Genomic DNA, 27,391 nt, shown 5'->3' with positions numbered 1-27,391 from the left:
TTGTTATCCACATCACCTCTCAAGTCTAAATCTGTATAGCCAATCAACAGGAGATCATCATGGCGTCCATAGATGAGGCCATAGTATATAGTAACTTGAAGATATCTGATAATTCTCTTTGCAATTTTCCAATTGGATTCATGAGGATCATACATAAACCAAGAACACAATCAGCAGACTTTTTGTCATCCACATCATCTGCCTAATCTAAATTTTAATAGCCAATGAACCAGAGATCATCATGGCCTCTGTAATGGAGGCCATAGTATATCATAACTTGAAGATATTTGAGAATTCTTTCAACAATTTTCCACTAGGATTCATGAGGATCTTGCATAAACTGGGAGCACAACCCAACTGCACAGGAGATGTCATGTCAAGAGTTTGTCTAATATTTAAAATTGCAAACACAATACATGATAGCATCAACCAAAGGAGAATCACATGTAACATTGAACTTGACTCTGGAGGGAAGGAGTGTGTGAAGGTTGGAAAGTCTCCATTATGAATTTCTTAAGCAAATCTGAAGTATGGCTGTGAAATAAACATAGTATTATACATTTGAAAAATTTAAAGCCAAGATAGTAATGAATTAAACCCATGTCTGTCATCTCAAAAGCATGCATCAAATCATTCTCAAGTGAATGAATAAAGGTTGAATTAGAGCCAATAGTATGATATCATTCACATAAAGAGGCATTCAGATAATGGCATTACCTCATCTCCTAAAATATTGATTTGTATAACTAATACACAATATTATTTATTGGTTTTATCATACCAAGCCCTAGGTGCCTGCTTTAAATCATATGGAGAATTTTTAAATTTGTAAGCAAAAGCACAACCGATTTCATATCAAATAATCAAAGTGGTCGAGCCATATAAATTTCCTCAATTTGGTCCCCATTTCAGAAGGCACTTCTGACATTCATTTGGTGAATTTCCTCCTCAAACTTAATTGCTGAAGAATAATTATTCTGCTATAGCAATTGGAACACAAGTTTCATTATGCTCAGTTCTGTCAACTAGTCAGAGCCCTGTTGCAACCAACATAGCTTTATATTTTTAAGGCGACCATCTAAATTAAATTTAGTACGATAAACCCACTTGCAAGTTGCAACCGAGTAAGTTTTCCCTCCAGGGAAGGGTACCAGCTTCCATGTGCAGTTGGTGAATTTCCCACTAAAACTTAATTGCTGAAGAGTAATTATTCTGATATTATCAATAGTAGCAATTGGAACTGAAGTTTCATTACAGTCAGTTCTGTCAACTAGTGAGAACCCTGTTGCAACCAACCTAGCTTTATTTTTTAAAATCGCCATCTAAAATAAATTTACTAGGTAAACCCACTCGCAACCAAGTTTTTCCCTCAAGGGAAGGGTACCAACTCCTCAACTCCCTTGTGCAGATGTTTACCATTGTTATATTCATTATCCATAGTTGTTTCCCATAGGGGATTTCCCTTATCCTCCCCAAAGGCTTGAGGATCATTGTGTTCCATTACCCTGGGCATGAGTGAAAAATTTGCCCTAATTTTCTGAGACTGAGTCCTTTGTATGTCTAAAGGATTGTTGACATACAAGCCAACTGAAGTTAGGGTCTTTTTAACCCACTTAGATTGCTTTTGGGCAATTGAATTCACAACACAAGTATTCTAACTATCTAAAGTATGCTAACAACGTTTTAGAAGCTGGATGCTGGAAGGTGGAGGACTAGGTCCATCTGAAAGAAGACTAGAGTCAAGTGTAACATTGTGAGTTGGAACACCCTCAAAGATTGAAGCCATGGTCAATCAACATAATCAGTAGAAAAAGTTGAGCATGAACCATCTTCATCAAACTTAACATCGTGCTTGCTGGATAGTTCATGAGTGGTAAGGTCAAAAAGTCCATGTGCTTTACTTTGTTCATCAACATAGTCAGTGGAAAAAGTTGGGCATGAACCATCTTCATCAAACTTAACATAATGCTTATTGGATAGTCCATGAGTGGTAAGATCAAAGAGTCCATGTGCCTTACTTTCTTCATTGCAAGCAACAAAAAAATACCTGTAATCCTTGGGATCCATTTTTTACCTTTTCTCATCTGATTGTGAGCCCATGCCAGACTCCTAAAGTTCCAGATATGGAGCAACAAAAACATACCTGTAACCTTTGGGATCCATTTTTTGCCTTTTTGTCATCTGGATTGTGAGCCCATGCTAGACTTGAAACATCTAGATGAGTCCATTTTAGACTCCGAAAGGTCCAGAGATGTTTCACAGTGGACTTTTGTCTAGCCATTTTTCTTATGGAGTGACACATATAACTGCCTCAATGGGTAACCAAATCAAAAGATAACATGCACAGTTTATAGCTTCTGCCCATGATATTATGTCAAGCCTTTAGAATGAAGCACGGAACATGGCATCTGAACGAAGGTGTAGCTACCTTGTGTGCCACAGAAGCAATACTCTGCATACAGCACTACTTAGTGTTACATGGTGTGTGACTGTAACCATGAATCAGATTGGCATGCGAAGTGGGTTTAGGGGAATACTGCCTTGAGTTCTGATCCTTATTTTTGTTCTTAGTGTTTTGGTTGTTTTACCCCTTAGAATCCCCCCCCGAATGCATGTCCTTGACTTTTATTCCTATGATGCTTATGGTCCTTATAATGTGACTTAGAGTGGGAATAAAGTGCCTGATATGGGCCCCTAATTTCAACAATTTGAACAAACGTGAGCTTACAAATGATTTGAAAAATTTGATTTGTAAGCTCATCAAAAGTAAGTTTAGGATGTCCACTTTGTTGTCTAGCCATTCTACACTGATTAAAATTTGTATGCCATAGGCAATTTATTTATGGCTAAGCAGACCCAAGTATCATCATTATTCGAAAAATATTTCCCACAGGCAAACAATTCCGATTTCGAAGTTGCATATGGCATAAATATTCCTCCAGTCCACGAGACTTCAAATCACATAAATGTTGCTCTAAAATGGCTACTGACTAGCATTCATTTTTCATACTTACTTTTCAACTTAGTCCAAACATGAGTAAGAGAATCTCTATCTGAAAATTTTCATCTAATATCAGGGAAGAGAGACTGCATGGGATTTTATCAAGGTCCTCAAACTTCAAATCATATAAATTTTGCTCTAAAATGGCCACTTAACTAGCATCCATTTTGTATACTTAGATTTCAACTTAGTCCAGAATCCAGATACTAGTTTGAGACAACCTGCTGGTTGTTGTGATAATGATACCAAATAGAATACAACACAATCTAAATTTGATATTAGATATCCAAACTTCAAAGACAGATAAACTCTTGAAAAGAAACATAGATTGAAAAGCAGATCACAGAAATTTGATTCTGGTATGACAAAGTAATGACAATTTGAAATTTGTACAAAAAATGGTAAATACGTGTGCACTATGAACTATGCAAAACAAAATCAACACTTTAGATAAAGAATGGACAGAAATTTTCTATACCACTGAATTCAGAAAGCTAATATGATGAAAAATGATTGTTTGTTCTTTGAAATCTAGGATCAAGACTACTCAGGCCCTTCTTGGTGCTGATGAACATAGTAGATGGTTGTGTGGCAAGTGTGTATTGAGCAACCCACTGAAGGAACTGAAGCTGAAAGAAAAAAATTGTTTACTTGAGATGATCTTGTTAAAGCTAACTTTGATGTGGATAAACTTGAACGCTTTTTGAAGTTGTTTGAACCCTGAATTGATTTGTGAGGTATCGAATTTGCAAAAATAAATGTCGATTGTGCATAGTGCTTCATGGGTGGACACTAATATGGCAAACATTGATTTGATAGAAGATGACATGGTAGAAGTTGCTATGGCAGAGGTCAATGTGGTAAGGTGTGTCACACAACAGATTTTGAGTCCTTAGACCAAGGAGATTAGGTACCACTTGGCAGATACTGAGATGGTCATGCAAATGATTGAGTTCTTCTTGGGGTGTTTTGAAATGGCCAGACAGTGCAATGATTGCCACGTTTTGGGGTTGATGTGGGAGATGGAGGATCTTGACCATGAAAACAACATCAAGGGTTTGGGATTTGAACCACCAACCTCCTTGAAATTCAATGACTTAACCAAGTGCGATAGCGCTCATGTGTAAAACTTTCTTTTTTGCTTTTGTTTTGTTTGCTTTTTAGACTTCACCACCAAATTTAGTAGAATGCCAAATTTAATGAACCCCAACTAAACTTAAAAGCTCAAAAAATGGCTAAAACGGGAAGATTAAAGAAGTTCTGGCAGCTGAACTATACCCCCCTTAAATTTTGGTGGAAAATTCATAGGAATTGATGGGTTTTCAAAATTCAAAATGATATTCAAGATATGAGGGTTTTGTTGATTTGTGATTTTGAGGTTTTTTAGGCCAGAAAACATATTAGGGTGAGCCAAAACTCTGATGTGCAAGTAAGATATAAAAAATAAAAGTAGTTGTATAGTTTCCCTTGTTGAAAGTGTCTCTTTTTTAATGAAAAGCTTCCAATGCCAAACTAGCCACAAGTTTGTTTGAAAAAACAATGAAATGTGCTAGAAACGGGAGTTGTCTTTCTTCAAAACATTGAATGGTTGGTGAAACTTGTTTGAAGACTAGGAATAGAATGTTGAGTAGGCTTCAAATCTTTGATACTACTAAATGAAAAGCTCTTGAATTTGCAACTCCCTTATTCTTCTAAGTGATGGAATACATACAAACTACAAATGATCTTGATGGATGCTCTATTACTTTGATATCAAGTGAAATTGTGAATTGAATGTGTGAAAGGATCTTGAGCAATCAGACAAGACACAATTGAAAAAGCAAAGCCACAAGTGAAATGAAAAAACATGATGTATATGGGAAAATCCCTCATAATCTAGGGAATGTCACTCTTCAAAGAGACTTGCTTTCTTCTCATGCATCACACTGTGATCACATTATGCTTGCAATGTGTTTCAAGACCTCTTTATATGGTGATTGGTTCTAGGCAATTGCCGCATTAATTATGGACCACTAGCTATCTATTAACCATCGGTTTAATGATAGACCATTAGGGCCTTACCTTAATCAAAGTTACTTAATGTTCACAAGTCTTCATTATGTTGAAGCTTGTGGTAGCTTTGGAAGGTCTTCTACATAGGCTTGCTGTCTTAGCATGTAGAAGATGATTTATTGCCTCATTAGGTGTTTGTTTGGTGGGGTAAGTGATTTATGTCTTCTTTCCTAAGCCTAAGTTAGGAACGGTGCAATAAATAAAGTCAATTAATTATTGTGCACTATTAAGTCAATTTATAAGGATAACTAATAAAATTATTTAAGTGACTCTAGAAGGGAGATTGCGGTTAGGGATTTTGTGCTTGATGAAGATGATAAAATAATCCTAAGGGAGAGGTGAAGACACAATAAGGAGAGTGATTTTCGCTAGAGCGAGAGGCTTAACAAGGCTATAATAGCAGAGGAGGAAGAGTTCAAGTTGATTCAAGCAACTTTTAGGAGGCTGAATTGCTAGAGATTGTAGGGCCAAATTGTTGAAGTGAGAAGGAGATTGATTTATTAGAGAGGAAAATTTTCTAGGGCTGAATTTTTGGTAACAGTAGAGGTTGTGCGAGGGGAAGGTGCAGGGTCAAGTTGCTGGTGAAGAGGTGGGTCTAATTCTCTAGGGCAAATTTCTTGAGAGGCTGATTTCTAGTGTCAATTTCTTCCAGTGGGGCTGAGTCACAGGTTCCAGTCAATGCATATTTCTTTGTGATTTCTCTGTGGGTCGACACCCTGATTTTCTTGAGATTAATTAATGAGGGAGAATTTGTTGTGGGTGTTTATATGTTGTAATGTGTGATTGATCTCTCTCTGATTTTATTTTTGCTGCATATAAATTTCTAGAAGTTATAATACCAATGATTTCATTTTTTCAACAATTCATAATCTATTTGGTGAATAAATAAATTGTTGGGAATAAATAATTGTTGCTAGAAAATAAATCTGGGCTGGTATTAGGAGGTTTAACAACAACATTAAACATAAGTTGGTAGAATGAATGTTCTTGGCAATGTTGAAAGGAATCTCACTCCATAGAAAACACCTATGCATTAGCTTGTCAACTTCTTCCTTTTCCTTTACTTTAAGCATCGACTTATAGAAGGTTGTGCATCGGTTGTGGTTCTAGGAATAAGAAAGGACAAGGTCGATGAGGGTCCAACAATTATGGAAGGTGATGCTAAAGAGCCACTGTCACTTCTTCCCCCCTATTCTTGTAGCTTCTCCCTTGCAAATCGACTTTTCACAACTTCCTTGTTCTCTCTAGTTACATTCATATCTGCAAGTGCTTTGTTGGCAAAACATATGATTTTCGAGTTTGCTTCTATGCAAATTCTATTTCATGTTCCAGAATTTGTGCAAAATGGTATTTTAATTGGGATATTCCCCCTATCATTTTTTTCACACATAACTTACATTTCAAACTTTTTCTATGGAATCTCCCCCCAGGTTCACCATATTCCCACATAGGGTCCAAATGTCTTCGCATTTTTAGTCTTCAATGTAATGATTAAGCCTATGACATAGAAAATAGAAAAAAAAAAATTCTTAGAATCAAAATACACAAAAATTGCATAAAAATACAAATTTAAATGATACATAAATGGTAGATCTCCTACAACCGAATACTTCAAAAAAAATAAGAGGGAAAACTGATTGGTATGCGAAACTCATCAAATATTTGAAAGAACAAAAGGGAGGAGGTGGACATACTTGCAAGCTATGTTGCGGGGGAGCGCCCCCCCCTTGCTCCCGCTCCCGATCCGCGCTCCGGGCGGGAGTGACTCGGGAGCGGGTCGGGAGCGCGCTCCCTAAAAAAAATTTCGCTCCCTGCCTTTTTGGGAGCGTTTTTTTTGCCTTTTTTGCATTTTTTTTTTGGTAGTAATGTTCGAAATGCAATTTTTTTTGAAAGAAACAAATAGTTTTTGAGTGGGGCAACTTAATGATCAAGTCTAGGCCCTAGTATTGATATGCTATTCATGGTAATGTTAAATTCTTAAAGTAAAAGTGACATTTTCTTTAATTTTCATTTTCATCCTTTTACTTAAATTTTTAACATTACCATGAAATGACTCAGGATGTTTGAGAGTGGTTTCGTCCTCATTGGATTTCATATGGAGAAAGTAGAATTTTAGATTTCATTCAAAATCCAGCAGACTTATCAGTTTTTCAGGATTTCAGGATTGGGGGATTGCAATGTTTCCATTGAATTTTGTCATGTATTAGGGTATGGAACTCATATTTAATCAAGAGTACCAATCCTTCTATGTACCTTGATGTTAGTGACATTGGTTGTCGAACTCCTCTATCATGACCCTTCTAAAAATGTACGCATCACTCAAACAAAATCTTGACTTGACATGCTATGCTTTTTCTATCTTATGTTAATGCTTAGAGGGTGATATTAATGACAAAGATCCCTATACAGATACAAAGGTAATGACAAAGATACCTCTAGATATTAATGCTTGGAGGGTGATATTAATGACAAAGATCCTGATTTTGCAACAAGACTAAAAAATTAGACATTTCTCGTGGTGGCAAGAGGCCCAAGCATAAGAAATAGATAATAGATTTACTTCTCTTTTCTAGTTTCTAGTAGCTTTTATAACTATTGACTCTTTCATATTTATTATGATATTTTTTTAAACAATATATGACAATTTAAGTTTGAAGTTGGCAATTATAACTCATTAGTAATGAATTATGAATATGATGCTTCATGAAAGTTGAAAGTTGTTTCATTTCATTTCATTTTATAACATTTCATTTCATGTTAGATATTATTTGTTGTAATGGTTACACTTAGCTTACAAGTACAACTTTGGTGATCAATGATGATAAATGTTATATATTGAATTTTGAAAGCTTGAAACTTTAAGATTGATGAATCATGAGACTCAATATGTTGTATGTTACTATGTTACTAACTTGCGGACGTGGTTGATGAAGATTATAACTTCTAGATGATTGTTGTTATATGGTTCAATCTATGCTTTTTTATGTTTTTTATATCTAATTCGTTATTCTACATGTTTTTGTTGACATATATGTATCAAAAATTAAAAAATATAAAATATATATATATTTTTAAAAAATCGCTACGGGATTCGCTCCCAAACCGGGAGCTTCTGAAAATGGTCGCTCCCGCTCCCGTTTTCGCTCCCCGCTCCCGCTCCCGCTCCCGCTCCCAAGCAACATTGCTTGCAAGTACATCACCAATTGTGGGAATCCCTCCCCACTCCACAATAAATTGATGATGGTGAACAAAACACACTCTCTCCCTCACAAGATGATGGAAAACTAATGGGTAGAGGACACAATATGAAAATTAAAAAAAAAGGGTGGAAATTGATGCCCATATCTACAAATGCATCCATGGAGGGAAATCAATCCCCACTCCAAGAAAACATGATGATGGAAAAATCAAATGGTGTCCTTGCCCCTGGCTCTAGCAAAACTAGTTTCCTTCTCCTTTGCTCTCTCAACTCTTATTTTTGTTTGCAAAATGAGCCAAAATAAAAACCCCAAAAAGTGACCTAAAGATCACTGTCTGCGGGCAGGCAATGTTATCTGTTGTTGCATGATATTATCATGATAATATATTCATTTGAAATTATCACGATATTAACCAATGATAATATTGACCCGTTGAAAAAATTAGAGTTTTGTGACATTATTATGATGTTGGCAACTTTGGTATAATTAGCCTCTAAGCTATAGGGTAAGACTTACATCTAAACCATTTTGATTTTTGTAATGCTTGATTGATGTAAGTAATATCACGTCTTCTATTCTATTTTTTTTTAAACAATGATTGAGAAATTATATTTATTGGCCTCCAAGCTATAGGGTAAGACTTACATCTAAACCATTTTGATTTTTGTAATGCTTGATTGATGCAAGTAATATCACATATTCTATTCTATTTTTTTTTTTAAATAGTGATTAAGAAATTATATTAATTAACCTCCAAGCTATGGGGCAAAGCTAAAACCTAAACCATTTTTATAATATTGGATTGATGTAAATAATGTCACCTCTTCCATTTTTCTAATAAATGCTAATTAGCAAATTATATTAAGCAAAATATGTGAATGGAGGCACAACAAAGTTACACAGAGATCAACTTAGTGTTGTTACATCAATTTTAGGCAAAACATCATCACGATCTAGATTCATACCATCTATTCTATAACTATACTTAACTATATCAAACCAAGGAAATGATATTGTACACATTTGGTAAGACACCCAAAAAATGAGAAAAAAATTGACATGCATGAAGATTTCACCAAATCGAAAGAAACCCAATTTGTCCTCGATGTGTTGGAGATTAAGTTTGTGATCAATCAAAATTTGCATTGTGGTTGCTGATTGTTCCACCAATTGGTCATCAAGGAATTGGTCGAAATAACACTTGAGTTGATTCACAAGGTTTCGGTTCAGTGCCCCATTGCTTGGGCAGCTAATTCATATGTTGTGGATTTGTTGGAGCAAAGAACAAGGAAAGAACTTACTGCCAGGAGGGATTCCAATTCTGATCATATACATTGGAATGTTGACTAGAGTGGAGGGTTGATTGGGGGAGTTCCATAATGCAGGTGCCTTACGGTGTTTTTGAGTCCCCTATTATAATTTGATTTCCCATTGTTGGAAATGTAACTAGTTTTAGTCTTCATAATTGTTATTGCACTCATTTCATTATGTATATCTTATGTAACAAACAAAAGAAGAAAGAAAAAGTTATTATTTTAAAGCATGGGTTTCATGCTTCTTATTGATGGTCTTCTATGTAAAAGCATGTTCTTCATGCTTCTAGAGTTTCTTAGATCGTAGGATATATTGTCATGAGTCAAAAAAGTCAACTTCATGATTATAAGACCCTTCCGAGCAAGATGTATCTTGTAAAAGAATTTATTTTGAGTCTAGAATGTCCTGGTAACCTCCAAAGTACAAGTCGGCCTAAAGGAGGGAGTTCGACCCCTTGGAAAGGCTATAAATAGAAGCAATTTCGACTTCATTTGGCATTCACTCACTCACAAGTTCGATCTCTCAAGAAGAAGTTCGATCTAAAGCTGGGAGAAACAAGAAAGGAAGAGTGAAAGTCTAGAAGGCAAGGAGAATCCAAGAAGAAGAAAGGTTGTTTTTTGGGCTCTATCTCTCTCACGTGTGAAATCGAGTGTTTCTGTAGTTTCAAGGAAGGCTGAATTGCAGGAAATCGAGTTGCAGTATCAAGTTGTTGGAAGAACAAATACTCTATTTTGACCTCATTGACCTTGGGAGGATCTGTCTTGCTCAATGGAGGATCTGTTGAAGAGTTGAATTAGGGTTTCTGCAACAAATACAGGGCTGAAGTTGCAGGGTCAAAGCTGAAGTTGGAAGCTAGTTGAAGCAGGATTGAGCCTTGTTGATCTGACCCTATTGGAAAGGTTTCTTGAAGGGACGACTTGGTACTTGGAGGGGGACTTGGTCTAGGGTTTGGGTCTTGATTGTCTCATTTGAAGCAGATTCTATAAGAAGAGAAGAGATTTTTTTGGGTTTTCCCCTTGGAGGGTTTTGACTTGAGTTGGACCCTAATTTCTATGTCCACTGTCTTTACCATTTTGCTCTTGATAATTGTTTGATGAAGAAGAAGTAATAAAGAAAACACAAGAAGATAAATAAAAAATAACAAGAAATTATTAAGGATAAGGAAATTCTATATTGCATTTTCCAACACCCATATGAAGTGAGAACTCTATAGAGATTCCTTGGAAGTTGGATCTAGGCATAGGCCTATGCTTGGTAGTTGGAGGCATGTCAAAGAGAAGGTTGCGTCGGTTGTGTCTGTTATTCCTCTGGGGCACCCTCCTCCCCCCTCCCAACACACACACACCTCTTCTATTCTTCAGCAATGGTTGAATGTAACTATGACAACATTCAATCTCCCCTCCAAGTTCTCACAAATCTGATCCTTGACCAGTAAGAAACCTATTCAGAACCTTGGCAAAGATGAGTGAAAGGAGTGATAGAATGAGAGAAAATATAGTGAAATAGGGTTTTTATACATCCATAAACCCTATCCATGAGTTTCATGGCCTATTGGTGCCTTCTTTGGGGCTCCACATATAAAAAATCCCAAGACTGAAAATCCTTGGGAGCACTTCCCATGGAGGTAGGGAATGTATTTTTAAGCCTTAAAGCACACTCTTTGGCATGTTTGATCTGGTAGTGTGCTCTTGGGTAGGTTTGATCCGAGAGTTTGCTCGTGAAGGTGCTTTGGAAGTGCTCCTGCTCAAAGTGATTAAAGTGTGTTTTAGGGTGTAGGTGCTCCAGCCAACATGGCATTGAATATGGCAGAAGGGAGAGGATTTCCTGCAGTAAGATTACACAAATTTAGATTGAGCAGGTTTTGTGATGATGGGAAGTCCATGGCTGGATATGTTTTTAACCTAAGTGAAATTGCAGTTTCTTGTTGTGTAAGAAGCAACATGTAATAACACTTTCATCTTCTGAAGTGGAGTATTGGACAATAATGGCTGTAGTGTGCGAGACAATTTGATTGAGGATTCTTGCTGACCTGCAAGTTGAATAGGCTGATTCTGCTACACTTCACAATGACAATCATAGAGAGTTGAAACTGGTGAAAAATCATGTCTTTCATTTGTGGACAAATCATGCAGTGGCTCCTTGTCATTACATTTATTAGCTAATGGAAAATGAAGGCATAGAATTGCAACATTGTTCGACTTGGGTACATTGTTGACATATTCACCATGCCTCTCAATTCCAATAAGTTTGTAAAGTCAAGATATAAACTTGCTGTACTTTGTAGTATTTTTTTAAGTAAGAAGTATTAATATTTATGTTAATAAAAGCTGGGAGAGGGCCCCAGACCCTTACATCTGGTATCTGATACAAAAAAACATATCTTTGTCATAGTAAAGTGATAGTTTACTAGTCTTTGAAATTGCAAACCAAATCAGACAAAAACTGAAATTGCTATATATTCTACAGAAGGTCCCAAGCAATAGTTTGCATTTACAAAATAACATAGTTTAGGAGGAAAAGAGACTGTAACCGGCCGCATATCCAAAAAAAAACCCCATAATACCAAGCAGAAGTCACCCAATGCTGCAACCGCCCTTGTCGGGCCTTTTGAGACATCGAGGCCTTTTACGGTCAGGAGCAGTGCTAAGACCATTGCCACCATATGACACTCTAGTTGTAGCTGCCGAGGAAATCTCCAACACATCCACCCGATTAGTTAGGAGATGAATTTCTTCCTTCACATCATCCAATGAGTCCTCCATTTTGGTGTGGTGGGACAACAATTTACCCTCCAGAAAGAGTTGAAAAGAACACCTCTGTCACTCTACCGTATCTTCCAACCTATGAATTAAAACAAGGAGAGCCTGGGAGGCATCAAACAACCTGTCAATCATAGCTGCGACCTTGATGTTTTCAAGGGGATCCGATCTACGATCCATGCTGAAATAGAAACTCAAAATTCACCAAGGTTGGGCAAGAGAAAACATGGGAGGGTGGCAAACCAAACCACAGAGAGCAACAAGCTATGGCATGAGCCAACCTGCAGCGAAAAGAACCAATTCTTCATAGATAATTCCACAACGCAGAAGAGTTGCATCGAAGGGACGCCCCAGGACAGGAGAATTAACTTCATTCCTTGGCAAAATGAACTGGACACCTCGGCCTGCTGAAAATGTGAGGGCCCAAGATGCTTGCCAATTAAGTAGACATGACCTTCATTTATAATTTATGCCAGAGGAGTTAGCCACTTGTATGCTGCCAAAAGATCCATGGGTCGTGAATTAATATTCCGGGACCAGAGGTGAAGGAAGGCCGACTGGGAAAAGGGAAGGAGCTGGGCCCGACAATCCACTATTGCTTGTCATTTGTTCTTTGCAATCCGCTGTATTTCTTGAGGGTATAGGAGGAAGCAGGGGGCTCGCTCCCTTAGAGTCTAATTTTTTATTTGTGAGCTTAACCAGCTCCGACAATCCACTATTGCTTGTCATTTGTTCTTTGCAATCCGCTGTATTTCTTGAGGGTATAGGAGGAAGCAGGGGGCTTGCTCCCTTAGAGTCTAATTTTTTATGTGTGAGCTTAGCATGTCAAGGAAGTGGCAAGAATTCCCTCCTTTGGTTGTGCTCTATTCACCTTGATTTATAGTTGAAACCTTTTTGGCAAGCTCATCAGCCTTCGGATTTAAATGTCTTAAAACATGGAAGAAGTTCACCTGTTCGAAATTTGATGTGAAAGTGAGGATTCTTTGACTTAATGCTGCCGACTCACTGTTAATGGCTTTCTTAGCCTTTGTGAACTGCCCAATGACGAGCATCGAATCCCCAAATACATTTATTTTTGAGATTATTCATTCCTTGGCAATCTCCAAACCCTTCCATAAGGCCAGGTATTCAGCTTGGTTGTTAGTGGCAGTTCCCAGTCCCCATGCGAATTGAGAAACCATTTTTTCATCAGGGCCAAATAAAACCCCTCCTGCTCCAGCCTCCCCCTGTAATTTGTAGTATGACCATTAAAGGAGTGTGATAATGTTGATATTAGAGAATGACCACATTATGGAATGGTCATACTATAGAATTCTATGTTATGTAGAGCTAATAAAGTAGTGACTGTCATGGGTCACTTTATGGTTATGTGAGTAGCTTTAACCCATGTTTCTTACTTGAAAGTTGAGACACGTGATTATGTATTGACTTTCATATGTTGAATAATACATCAAATCTCCTTCTCTATCTCCATATTTTGTGCTATTGTATATGTGCTAGTGCATATTCTGATATTTCAACATGTTCACAATAGACAACATGCGTATCGATATCACTAGGAAACGACTTTAAGCGTATCTTGAAAACTGTATTTAACAATAGCAAGCTTATTTATCTTCTTTGCAGATAGATAATAGTGTATAATAGGGTTAGAATGGCAACTGCTTGACATCAAAGTGTGATGGAACTTACAAATTTAAACAACACTTGGAGAAATTGCCTTTATTTCTTTCTCCATTAAAAATTTCTTCAAATTCTTTTGCCTGTAGCTGTTATGATTGATTGTCATTGAAAAGCCTTGAAAAAACCACTTGAAGATCCTAAGTACTTACCGTCTTCTTCTTCCACTTTTCTATAAAGGCTTGTTAGTTGTTAACAGTGTGGATGTAGTCAGAAAAATGCAACCATGTGAAATACACATTTGCATGCCAGATGAAAGCAAAAACTGCAGATTCTTCTTATTAATAATGGAGCTATATTAAAAATGGGGCGGTAGCTCATGAGTTGTGTCCAATGCTGCTGCCCTCATAGTCTTCTCAACATATTCATTATGAATAACTAATGCCCTCCCTGTTACATGTCAGACGTACTAACTCAGAGACATCATTAATACTTGCCGAGAGAAGCAAGGTGCTCTACAACCTTGGTGGGGGGAGATTTTCAACACTTAGTTCATGTGTGTTATGCCAAAGAAGTGAAGAAAAAGGCGATGTCTTATTAAGTTATTTCTCTCGGAAATTACCATAATTTCAGAAAAATTAGAAAGGCACTGATGAATCTTGGATCTCTTACGTGTCCAGAGGTTTTCTGTGAATCTTTTAATATTTTCTGCTATCGCTGGCTGTGATTCCTTGTTGATTATTATTTTATGGTATGTGGAGTGGCAGTGTTTTTTGTTATTAAATACTGCAGCTGCGTTTTGAGAGGAGTGAAGATAAACAAAGGTCTAATTGTTCTTATCAAGGCAAAATCAAATCATTTTGTTTAGCAGACAAAGCATATTAATCTGGTTGCATACTGGTGTAGTTGTAAGTTTATATTTTTTAACAGTAATTATGACGATACCAACCAAGGCAGCTAAAAAATAGCTTTATACTTGAAATGCAGGTGATTTGTGGGGCTTCAGTAATGTGTGGCATTTATATTAGTGAGACAAATATATAGTCCTATTAACTATGCATTGGCTTTCAAATTTCAGTTGTTAATTCTTAAATTCTTTGATATTGCAGGATTTGTGAAATATGTGGTTCAACTGCTCGTAATGTTATTGGCATTGAGAATACCGATTTCATGGAGCAGTGGAATGAAGGAAGTACTGCCACTCCAACGCCTACAGAGCCAAGGAGCTTTTGGCGTGGACACCGGTTTCTCAATTTTCTGCTTGCATGCATGGTTTTTGCCTTTGTAATTTCCTGGCTTTTCCATTTCAATATCCCCTCATGAATTTGGCGGAAGAGATTCCTTCGAATTTTGATATGTTTATGACGAAAACTGGAATGAACTTGTTATTACAGTGGCGACCATCTATTTGTGTAGAAGCGTGCAAAAATTACAAAGTAGCTCTATATCTTCTCCTGATTGTATTTTAGCTTGGAGAGTTTCAATATAATAAACCATATCTAATTGGTTTCAGTAGTGGAACAGCCAGGAGCGGTTTCAAGATGCTTCAAGCTCAATCCATTACAGTTAGTTCTTGAAAGTTAAAATTTAATATGGTAACTGAATGGAGACACTTTGCTCGAGTAGTCTCAAAGACCATTTGCATCTGGGGTACGATATATGACCTCTGTACAGATCTCAGATTGTTGATCTCAGTTTTCACCTCTACTTTTAAGTATGACCTGGAGAGAACTTCTTTTTTATTGTTATCAAGGTTTGGTTCATAATAGTAAAAAATAAATTATATGTCTCTTAATTTTTCCCTTCAGAAGCACTCTCGAGTCTATACACATCGTCTATTCTGTAATGGTTTGGAGACAAAATTATTGACAAAGTTTGCATTTAGTAGGTTTTGATTGTTGGTTAATAGATGGCTAAACCTATATTAGGGGCAAGGGATATATTCAGTATACAATATATTTTGACAGGCATGAAAATTCAGCAAATTGGAAGTATATCCCAAAAATAAAATCCAAAAATAATGCCAGGATTGCAGAGTGGCCAGAAGTAGAGACTATATAATTAAGGCAGTTCATTTTGAAGGGTGCATCCTTTCATGGCATCCCGCACATGAAATGATTTGGAGAATACATATTTATGGTGGTTTGGTTTAAATCCACATTAGAGGGAAGTTGATTAGAATTGGACAAACATGAGGGCATCCCAAAGAAATATGAGAATTGTCTGCTAATGTAACATTTACATCCAGTAACAGGAAAACTCATAGGACGGTGTCCTTTCTTTGAATTCACAAATTGATAAAAGTATGCTACTGTCACATTAAATTCCTTTCAAGATATGGTATGCGAAATGAATACAAAAATTCTATTTTTAATGGAACAGTGCTGTTAACATTGGCTTAAAATCCACCATACAAATTAACATCAGTTTCAGGTCTATATCATAACTTTGGCAATCACTTCTTGATATTGTTGTAATAAATCCATATCACACAATTTAGTACTGTGCCTTATTACTATTGCAAGGGCGTTCTATAACTATAGTTATCCTCGGTGGATGTCTATATTAATCTTTTGTTCCAAGGACGAGATTATCAGACAGGCAAGCTGCCAAGCAGTCAATGAAAAGACCAAATTTGTAATTTCGTCCCTCTGGAGAAGGGAAGCTGATAGGAACGGGAAATTTAATTATTGATTTCGTGTTTGCACAAAGGTACCACTTCATCAAAGAATAAAATGAAATCTGAAAAGTGTCACTTAGTCTAATTTGGGCAAGAGATTGACCAACTTAACTGTCTAACAAGTTTTATGAGAACATAACATTTAAATTAGGTTTCATTTTGGTAGAAGAGATGGCTGAATAATGCGTTGCATGTGTGCAGGCCTTGTATGATACCAACTTAAAAGTTGCACTTCATCTAACGTAGGTTTTGTAAAGGGAAATACAAAGAGGTGATCAAATTGTTAATTTTGTTTTTACCAATTATTTTTATTAAATGCTCTCAAAGGAAGAAAGAAATTTTGGGTTGATTAAATTTTTAATTTTATTTTTACCAAATTTTTATATTGTAATGCTCTCAAAGGAGGAAAACAGTTATGGGTTGTTCATTGGACTTTTTGACAATTTCATTTTGAAATTAAAATTAGGATTGGAGTTCCGCTTGCTTTGTCAACTTTAGGAATGTGTTTAATATGGTGTGTAGAATTGACTTTTGCAATGGATTAGAGGATTGGAAGGTTCCATTTAGATTGAGAATTGTTGCAGTAAGGGTGTTTGTTGTTAAGATCAAGAACATTAAGGATTGGTTGGAAGAAATTAATTGTCATATAAGAGGTTTTTACCTGTTGGGCCACGGAAACATTGCCTTTTTTGTACCTTTTTGCTTAGTGTTTGCTTCATTTTTGTCCATTATTAATCTCAAGTCTAATGTTTTTGACACTTTTGGCCGTGTTTGACACTAGGTAATTTTGAATTTTATTCTTGTATTTTGTTAAGCATTCAAACATATGGATAAGAGAATTATGTGCTTTTTGACCATTTCCTTGAGTGATTGCAGAGTTGCATTTCAGGATGCTATTGCAAAAGCTTTGGGACATCCATTGGCTACCAAAGTTGCAGATATGATATCTGCTGCAGATGTTGCAAAACAGGTTACGGCTATAGAATTTGTAGAGCGATAGTCACAGTAAATAAAATAATTATGACAGCTTGTTCCTAAACTGCTTGATGTCACTTTTTGTCTATGCTGTTGAGGATTCACTTTGGATGATTCTAGTTGACCATATGAATATTGAAAGGCATAGCTGTGCTTTCTTTTGTGGAAAAGACCAAAGTTGCTTTGTAACTTTTAACAGCAATGTAAAATGACCTGAATCTATGGTTTGAAGCAACACATTTATTTAATTTGGGAACATTTGCATGATGTATAAATCGTTTCCCTGCTGAAAGCAAAGGAGTTGATTTTTATTGTTTAATCTCTGAATTGTAAAGAGGTTTTTGTTTTTTGTTTTGTTTTCAAACTAAGTTGAGAATAGGCTAAGGCCAGCCCCAATGTTGGATGAAAGAATGATCTCCATTAAATTGAACGATGTTGACGCCCATTAAATTGCAGTATACGTGATTAAGTTGTTTCCCTTGCTGCTGGAGTTTCTTTAGGTGATACCCTGTTTTAGGAGGGCCCACTCTTGGAACATGTATCGTTGTGTAACTAAAATTTTGTTAGATTATTGCTTGATATTACTATTTGATATCAGTATTGGATTGCAGTAATTTGTGTGAATTGATATTGCTATTCAATATTTGAATTACAATAATTTGTGCTATTTGATGTTATTATGGGTTTACAATGATTTCATGCAATTGATGGTAGCAATTATATTATTTAACTGGTAAATACATAATTGCTGTTGGTCACATATAATTGTATTTTTCTGTTACTTAGCCTGCTGTTTTGATTCACGTTGTAGGTTATGCATAGAGTTCGCTGTCATTTATATTGAAATATAATTCCATTCTTGTTGTAGGATCCAGATGGTTGACATGCGCTCTTTTGGTCCATGCCAAACGAGGTATGATGCGGATAGTGAAGTGTTGATTTTAATTTAGGTAGTCAACCTTATCTAATCTAGTCTCTGCTAGTATAGTGGTAGACGTGGATTTGATTTGGTTACTTGCCTCTTCGTTTTATATTTGTGTTATTGTTATAACATAAGATGTCAACTCTCTTTAATCCTGGTTCATGCGTAACTGTGGAATGTTGGCTTAATACGGATGACTAGCTGATTCATTGCTTTGCATTGGTTTCTTTCACTTAAATAGTAATCTGCATCGATAAAGTAAAATCTCTTTCTTATAAGAATTTGCTTTTTGCGCAAATAGTGCATGATAACCTTGAAACAAAAAGACTTACCTATGTTGAGGAAAATTGGTTTTTTTGGTTCTCTTATATTTTAAACAATTAATTTCTTTCATAGTTTTGACACCATTGATAGGGAGGCTATTGAAGGCATAATAGTACGTGAGACATTGACACCATTGATAGGGAGGCTATTGAAGGCACAATAGTACGTGAGACATTGATTTTAATAGGCATTTAGTAACCAAAATTGTTGGAAAGAGGTCAATTACCAAACCTTCTATCAAATTTTGTTTAGAATTCTTTGCATTTTAGAAGCTTGAATAGGGTTGCTTTTGACATAGGGAATAAGGGACAGTAAGGCAATAGGTAAAAGCTGTTGAAATGTGTAACTAGGTTTGGTCTTCATAATGTCTATTGTAATCATGATTTTATATATTTGATGTTAAAGAGAAAAAATATTTATTATTGTCATTCTTGATGCATGGGTTTTATGCTCAAGATAAATTTATTTGTAGGTCAAGCACCCATTGAGTGCTCCTAGGTTTGTCATAGAATTATGAAGTCAAAAGAGTCATTGTCATACATGTAAGACCCCTTTGGGCATGTTGTATCTTGTAAATATTTTTTTTGTAAAATCAAAAGTGTCATAAAGACCCTCCAAGACCTTGTCAAACAAGTCGGCCTACAAGAAGGATCAAATTGGCCTCATGGACAACAATTCAACCTCCTAAGAAGCCTATATATAAGGGAACCTTGACTTCATTTGGAAAAACAATTCAATCAATCAAGAAGTTCGATCTCCTCAAGGAAGAAGCAAAAAAGGACGAAAAAAAAGAAAAAGAAGAAAAGCAAGATCAAAGTTTTTGGACCTCTCTCTCTCTTGTTAGGGTTTCTAAAGTAGTTGCTAGACCGAAATTGTAGAAGTTGTTGGGGAAGTTAAAGTTGCAGAAGAAAACTGTTGGGGAAGTCGAAGTTGCAGAAGAAGATGCTGAGGAAGTCGAAGTCGTTGGGAAGTCAAAGTTGCTGCTAGGTCAAAATTGCTGGAAGGTCGAAGTTGGTGGAAGTCACTGGGTCGAAGTTGGTGGAAGTTACTGGGTCATAGTCGCTGGAAGAGATCATCAAGAAAGAGAAGTTTGACTTGGTTTTGGAGGGGTCTTTGACAAGGGTCTTAGGTCTTGGAATTTGTCATTTGAAGTTCTATAAGAAGATAAGGGTTCTTGTGGGTTTTCTTCTCAAGAGGAGAGGTTTTGGCCCGGGTTTGCAGCGTCCATTTTGTGTCCTCTTGTCTATTTGATCTTCATAGTTTGGTAGTTGTTTGATGATAAGAACATAATAATAATCAAGTGAAAGAAGAAGATAATTAAGTAAAAATCCATTACAAGTAGTTATCAAAGTAAGAGAAATCACCTAATTAGCTACCCATAGATTTCTCAACAAAAGCATGTACATTCACCATGGAAAATTTTGTGACAAGTCTTACTATGTGAAGGACTGTAGTATGCACGAATAAATGAAAGAATCCCCAATCATCCAGTGCAGTAAGAGCTAACCCCAATACTAATGACGTTGCAGTTGGATGAGGCCACAAGCAAAAGGTTGACAAGATCCATGGAAAAGAAAGACTATAACACCACCTCCTTCCATTTTCGAGGCATAAACATAATACATTCCACCTTTTGAAGGGAAAGGAGAGATTGAAGAACTAGTCAATGGGTAGCATGTTTTTGAAGGAAATTCTTAGGACAATCCAGTGGTTCAACCAACAAATTTCATAGACTGAAGAATCCTGGGTTGTAGAAAGACCATTTTTCTTGGAATTCACTATGGCAAATGAAGAAGTAGTCTTCAACGTGACCTTTGAATTCTCCATTAAGGATATTGGAAATGAAGCTATAATCAAGAACACCACTCTTGACTCTTCCCAACTTCCATGGGCTATCCGGTGACGATCTTGATGCCTTCCTATGTTGAAACTATGATTACATCTCAGATGCTTAGAATTGAAATTATTTCCTGCTACTCTTATGAGTGTTGCATTATGTTGGTTTATAACACTTGGTGGGAAAACCATCAACACTTGAATGATATGTAGCAAAAAATTATGTAGAAATATCAAGACTATTGTAAGAGGAGGGACCTTCAAGAGGAAATCTTTAGAATCACTAGGAAGGAGGACGAAAGTTTGGAGAACTATATAGAATGATTCCAATAAAACCTTCGAAGGTCCAAAATCAAGTTGGACAAGGTCAATTTATGAATCATATTGTTTAAAATATAGTTACTGATCAAACGATAAAATTGCCTAGTACTCGTTTTTTTCAGGTAGCAAAAAATCCCCTAATTTTGAAATGTGGTGATTGAGAATACACTCTTTTTTTTGGAGCATATTTTTGGCACTTTAATTTTTTATATGTATCAAATATGAAAGTTTTTTTTAAATGTTAGTGATTTTCATGTTGATTTTGAAAAGTGTTGATGCAACATCAACACATTTTATTAGAGGGCTTATTTTTGGCATTTTGTGAGTGATTTTCATCTTGATTTTGAAAAGTGCTGATGCAATATCAACTTTTTTTGTTTAGAGGGCTTATTTTTTACACTTTAAATTTTCTAATGTATTAAGTGGATATTTTTTTAAAATGTTGGTGATTTTCATGTTGGTAATAAAACATAAAAATAAAACAAAAAAGCATGACAAAAAATTCAAATATAAAAAAAATATAAAAAAGAAAAAAAACCATAAAAATGTAAAAAAAAAATTAACTTGTAATTTTTTATTATAAAAAAAATAAAAAAAAGAAAATATTTAAAGAAAACATGTTTTATGGAAAAAAAATAAAAATTACCAAAAAAAAAACTCTCAAACTATTTCTTTTTAAAGTTAAAAATAATGCAAAATAAAGAAATATTTAAAATAATTAAAAAAAAAAAATGATTTTTTTTGGTTTTTTTATGTTGGGTGTGTATCCCCCCACCTTTTTTTTCACTTGCCATTATTATTATTATTATTATTTTTTGTGTTTTTTTTCTTTTCTATTTGAATGTTTATTTTTATTTATTTATTTTTTTCAACATTTGAATATTTGAATATTTGTGTTTTTTTATTGTTTTTATTTTTTTCAATATTTGAATTTTTGTTTTCTTTTGTATTTTTCATTTTTATTTATTTATATATTTATTTATTGTTTTGATTTTTTTTTGTTTGTAGGATTTGTGTCGATGCTTGTCTAGCTACTTGATTCCATTATGTGTAATTTGATAGTTGATTTTAAAACTTTCATTATAATGAATAGAATTTGCCTCCACAATGTGTCAATTTCATGGTTGGTTTTTAAGTTTTCATTACAATGGGTCAAGTTCACTTACACTGCGTGTCAATTTGATGGTTGATTGGAATGTATCAAGTTGTCTTCTAAGATTTTAAAATCACTATACATTTGGGATTTAAAAATTAATTATTCTTGGTATCATAACTCTTTCATTCAGGGATTCATTTTTAAAGTTTTTTTAGTCATAAAATTTTTCCATAACGTCATGCTTGAAATATATTGAAAACTTCAGATTTTTTGTAGTCATAATTTTTGTGTTTGAAAAATTGTCAAGATTTTAATGTTTTTCTACGTAATAATATTTTATGCTATGGTTGAAAACAATGATAAGTATTTTTCTTTAGCACCATGCTTGAAAATTGTTGGAATTTTAAGGTTTTTCAAAGACATGATATTTTAAATTTAATGTCGTGTCTAAAAATCTTGGAATTTTAAGGCTTTTCAAAGACGTGATATTTTATCTTTAATGTCATGCTTGAAAAGCGTTGGAAATTTAAAGTTTTTTTGGAGACATGATATTTTATTTTTAATCTCATTATTAAAAAATGTTGAAAATTTATCCTGAAAAAAAGAAGTTATTCCAACATCAACACTTTTCGTTTTCAAAGTGTTTTTGTATAAAAATAATTGTATTTTACTGCCATTTTAAAAAAATGTATTCTTAATTTTTTTTTGTTATTCCAACATCAACACTTTTTCGTTTTCAACTTGTTTTTTCATGTTTTTTTATTTTATTTTTGGGCTAGAGTACTCGTTTTGAGGTAATAGTTCCTGTTTGATCAGTAATTATGTTTTAACAAGATGAAAGATGAGCGCATATTATCTTTTGAACATCATGGGTGGAGGAGCCATCTCCCAAGAATAATATGATGGCATCTGCGAATTGTGTAGAAAATATTCAAGAATAATTTCTAAGCAAGGAAAGGGATCGAGAGATATCCTAACCAGGATTAACAAATATGTTGTAGGAGGAATCTCCCAAGCAGAAATAAGCAACATGTTGGACAAATTCAAAATGGATATCCTCAATTCCTTGGCAATGCAAATTGACCCTTTGTAGAATTGTAAAAAACAAGTAGAAGCCGAAAAAGCATTATCAATCTTTTACTCGAAGTGTAGACAAAGGTATCCATTAAAGGAATATTCGCTTAACACCGTCAAAGTATACAATGTTTGTGAGCAAGAGCACTCTACCAACAACTGTCCCTCCCTACCAAAACTAAAAGAAACTTAACAAGGTCCTCGAGAAGAGACAAAGCAACTTTTTATCGTTTCCTAGAAGCGGCCTGGACAACCACAATCAACAAGTATGAGTCAAAATCTCCCTAAATTTTCTAACAATTACTAGTCTAGGAAGCAATTTCAATAAATTTTTTTGTCTTACCCTTGGTATCCTCCAATGCTATGGAAAAACTGGCCAACTCAACCAACCCCTGGGTATCAATGTTATCACAATTGGAATATAAATCACTACGGAAACCTAGAAAACCTCCCACATTATCAATAGCCTTTTCAAGGGAATCAATTTGTTTCCCCAATTCCCTCAATAACCATAGTTGCTACTGGGGAATCTTGTTACTCCCCTGAGACCACCACTTCCAGCGCAACCCCCTCCTATCCCCAACAATAAACCTACATAGCACACTTACATTGCTAAGTGGCTCGAGTATCCTACGTTCTCCATTTCTCCAGTTGTATGTCAAGGCCTCCAATTATGATTAAGGAAAACATTAAACAAGAAGGATTCTTTGGTCATCATTGAACAAGATGAAGAGGAAGCTGGTGACCCCATAATAAACCATAATAACAGATAGCCTGAGGAAAACCTACCTAGTACCTCACAATATAATCTTCCTTAAAACCCACCCAACCCTAGACCTCAAAAACGAAACCTTCATTTCTATAATGATTAGGTTTAGAAAAACATCTAGTCTAGACTGAAATTGACCTAATAGGGAATATCCATAAAAATTCGTCTACTCTAGGCAATAAAATATGTCTTGGCTTATGCTGAAGTTATCAAGGATCCATGTACCAAAAATCTTAGAAAAAACGAGAGATCCTCAAACCATTCATGTTGGTGGAAAACTAGCAAACTTAATGTTAGCAAAATTCCTCATTGCTAAGTATAACAACACTGGAAACCCAATTGTGGATGTCAAGATCAACAATTAATGCATATCGAATGCCTTAGTGGACCCATGTGCTACCATAAATATAATGTACAAAGAAACCATGGAAACAATGAGATTAACCAATTCAAGACAAATCCCCACAATATAACAACATGCATATTGATCCACGATCAAGCTAGAAAGGATCCTAGAAGATGACATCATTTCTGTTGATTCTTGGGAATACCTAGCTGATTTTATCATCCTACAACCAGAATCTACTTGGGGTGGTCATCTTCTTATCCTAGGAAGACCATGGTTAGCCATTGCCAATGCTTACATTAAATATAGATCATGTAGTATGAGGATATCTCACGATAACTCTACAAAATCCTTTACTCTGTACACCCATGTCAAAAAAAATGTAGATCATGAAAACCCCATATGGATAGAAGATGAAGAAGAAATAAACCAATCCTCAAGAATGAAATGAAACATGATATAATTAATGGTTGCCTTAGTAATGCTAGTGCTCCCTTTGACACCAACACCTAACTCTTAAATGCCATAATGGATACTAACCAAGAAAGCATCACTCAAGACCCCTCTTTTAAAATATTAACCATTGACATTTCTGATTTAGATGTAAAAGATACCACTATTCCCATAGAATTGAGCCCCAGGAAAACCTTAAACATTAACTCACACCTCTCTAAATCCCAAAAGCAAAAAGTGATTAAAATTCTTCAAGAGCAAAGTGAAGCATTTGCATGGGATTACACAGATTACATGGTATTACACCCCGTATTATGCACACATCACATTTACATAAATGACGACTTGAAGCCTGTAAGACAAATACAATGTAGAATGAACCTAACTCTAAAAGATATAGTCAAGCAAGAACTACAAATCTCCTAGATGGGAAATTTGTCTACCTTATTTCTGATAGCCAATGGGTTTGTCCTTTAGTAATAGCGCTGAAATTTATCTACCTTATTTCCTACAACCAATGGGTTTCTCCTTTAATAAAGGGTGGCAAATGGAGAATATGTGTTGACTATGGAGAACTAAATAAGGCTACACAAAAATATCATTTCTCCTTTCCATATATCGACCAAGTACTTGACCATTTCCATTGGGAAGGAATACTTTTCATTCTTGGATGGTTTTGGTCGATACAAACAAATTTAAATAGCCCAAGAGGATAATGGTAATAAAACTTTTACTTGTTTGTGGAACTATTTGGCATATTGTGCCGCCCTTAAGATTATGTAATGCCCCTGTAATCCAATGAACTATTCTCACAAGCTTCTTAGATCTAACCCAGGATTGTGTTGGAATCTACATGGATGATTTTATAGCTTATGGCGAGACATTTGAGGAGGCCCTTGATAATTTAGAAAAGGTACTCAAGCAATGCAGAGAATCTACCCTTGTGCTCAACAATGCAAAGTGTGAAATGATGCTTATAGAAGGGGTTTGTCCTTGGTCATCACATTTCTCCCATACTTATCAAGGTAGATTCAACAAAAATAAAAAGTATCCTTGTTCTGGAATCACATAAAGATGTACACAATTTTTTGGAAAGGTTGGTTAATAAAGACATTTTATTGAAAAATTTAGTAAGCTTGCATCTTTTTCATTTTCTTTACTTTTTAAATATATCGAATTCCTTTAGAATGAAAATTGCCATGTTGCATTTTAGACTCTCAAATTTCACGTGATTGATGCCCCTATTTTAAGAGGACTAGATTGCTCCTTTCCCTTCCATATATCCACAAATCCTTTAGATACAAAGATTGGAGTAGTACTAGGAAAACCAGAGGAACATAAGCTTTATGCCATTTATTATATGAACAAAAAGTTGGTTTGTAAAGAATTGAGCTACACGACCATTCAAAAGGAAGTTCTTGCAGTTGTCTATTCAATTAACAAATCCAGGCACTATATTATCGAGTACCTTGTTTTTATTTATAAAGATCATTCCGCCATTCGTTATTTCATGAATAATACTCTAATGGCATAGTAACTAGATGTCTATTGTTGTTACAAGAGTTTTCTATCACTATTATTGATAAACTTGGGAAGGACATTGTTATTTTAGACTTACCTAGATTGACTAATGAAGGTGAAGCTACACTATAACACACCCCCTCTTAATTCCCACTAAAACACAAGTTAGAAGGAGGTGATCACTATGCTGACTCGAAATCCAAGGTAGTGTCATGGAAATGGGGTCTGAAAATTTTGATCTTTTTCAACTCCCTTAAAACTCCATATGGATGCTTTCATCGCGTTCATCTCATCGTGACGAATCCAGTGGTATAAATTTGATCTCATTTTGACCTCCAGATCGAGAGATATGGCCATTTGAAATTGAGTGAATTAGAGAACATGTTATCACCCTACCACGTGGCGCCCATATAACTCTCCTAGTTAGCCTCCCAATACCACTTGGCATTGGCGTATTAGTTGCCGACCCGTTCATGCCCTGGGTCTTCACATTTACAAGTGCATGCGTGCACACACACACACACACACACATACAAACCCATCAACCCCTTTTACACTGGCCACATTTAATTATATAACCATATATATGTTTTATTGACGAAACATAAATTACAGACAATGTTCTCGTCTCTAGGGTTCATTAACCTGACCCTTTTCACTTTTTTCTTTCGCAAAATACCCCGGGGATAGCCTTTCAGGCTGATTTGTATGGTGGGTCCACACTGTTCCCAATATGAGGATAACCATGATCACGTGTATGCCACAGTGTCCCGATGTTACATCATCCTGCTCCTTTGGAAAAGCGCCTTACCTTTGCACTACTAGGGACCAACCTCCAGGATTCCCTGTCCCGGTGGGTCCAATCCTTTTCACTATCAACACCTTTGATTGGTCCACGATTGCCACTCTTACATAATAGCTCTAATGGCGCCGCTCTTGCCACGTCAACCTGGTGTTGAATCATCCTGGCTCATCCTTAGGTAGTGCACAAGACCACCTCCGGGAAAACATACTCCAGGATGGGAAATTTTCCATTCTTTGCCGTGACAAATCCTCGTCTATGCGGGCCTACCTCTTGCCTTATAAAAATGAAAAATGGCCTTCTCGCTTGGGTGAATTATTCTTCCA

The 27,391-nt window shown here is 35.6% G+C and overlaps 1 protein-coding gene across 1 annotated transcript in view; it reads left to right on the top strand.

Moving 5' to 3' along the window:
• The window catches only part of LOC149152987 (uncharacterized), a 62,574-nt gene extending 46,833 nt beyond the window's left edge, over positions 1 to 15,741 (top strand). Inside the window, exon 2 of the mRNA XM_089441337.1 lies at positions 15,056 to 15,741. Within this exon, the coding sequence (XP_089297463.1) occupies positions 15,056 to 15,269 (214 nt within the window). The 3' untranslated portion in view covers positions 15,270 to 15,741. The remainder of the gene's footprint in view (positions 1 to 15,055) is intronic.
• The last annotated feature ends 11,650 nt before the right edge of the window (positions 15,742 to 27,391 follow it).

The sequence above is a fragment of the Pinus tabuliformis genome, chromosome 9 (assembly GCF_031772625.1).
Source record: "Pinus tabuliformis cultivar Carrire ecotype Pingquan chromosome 9, CPIR1, whole genome shotgun sequence".
Classification (NCBI taxonomy): domain Eukaryota; kingdom Viridiplantae; phylum Streptophyta; class Pinopsida; order Pinales; family Pinaceae; genus Pinus; species Pinus tabuliformis.
The sequence above is the reverse complement of the archived record's forward strand: the minus strand, read 5'-3'. Positions and strand labels throughout refer to the sequence as shown.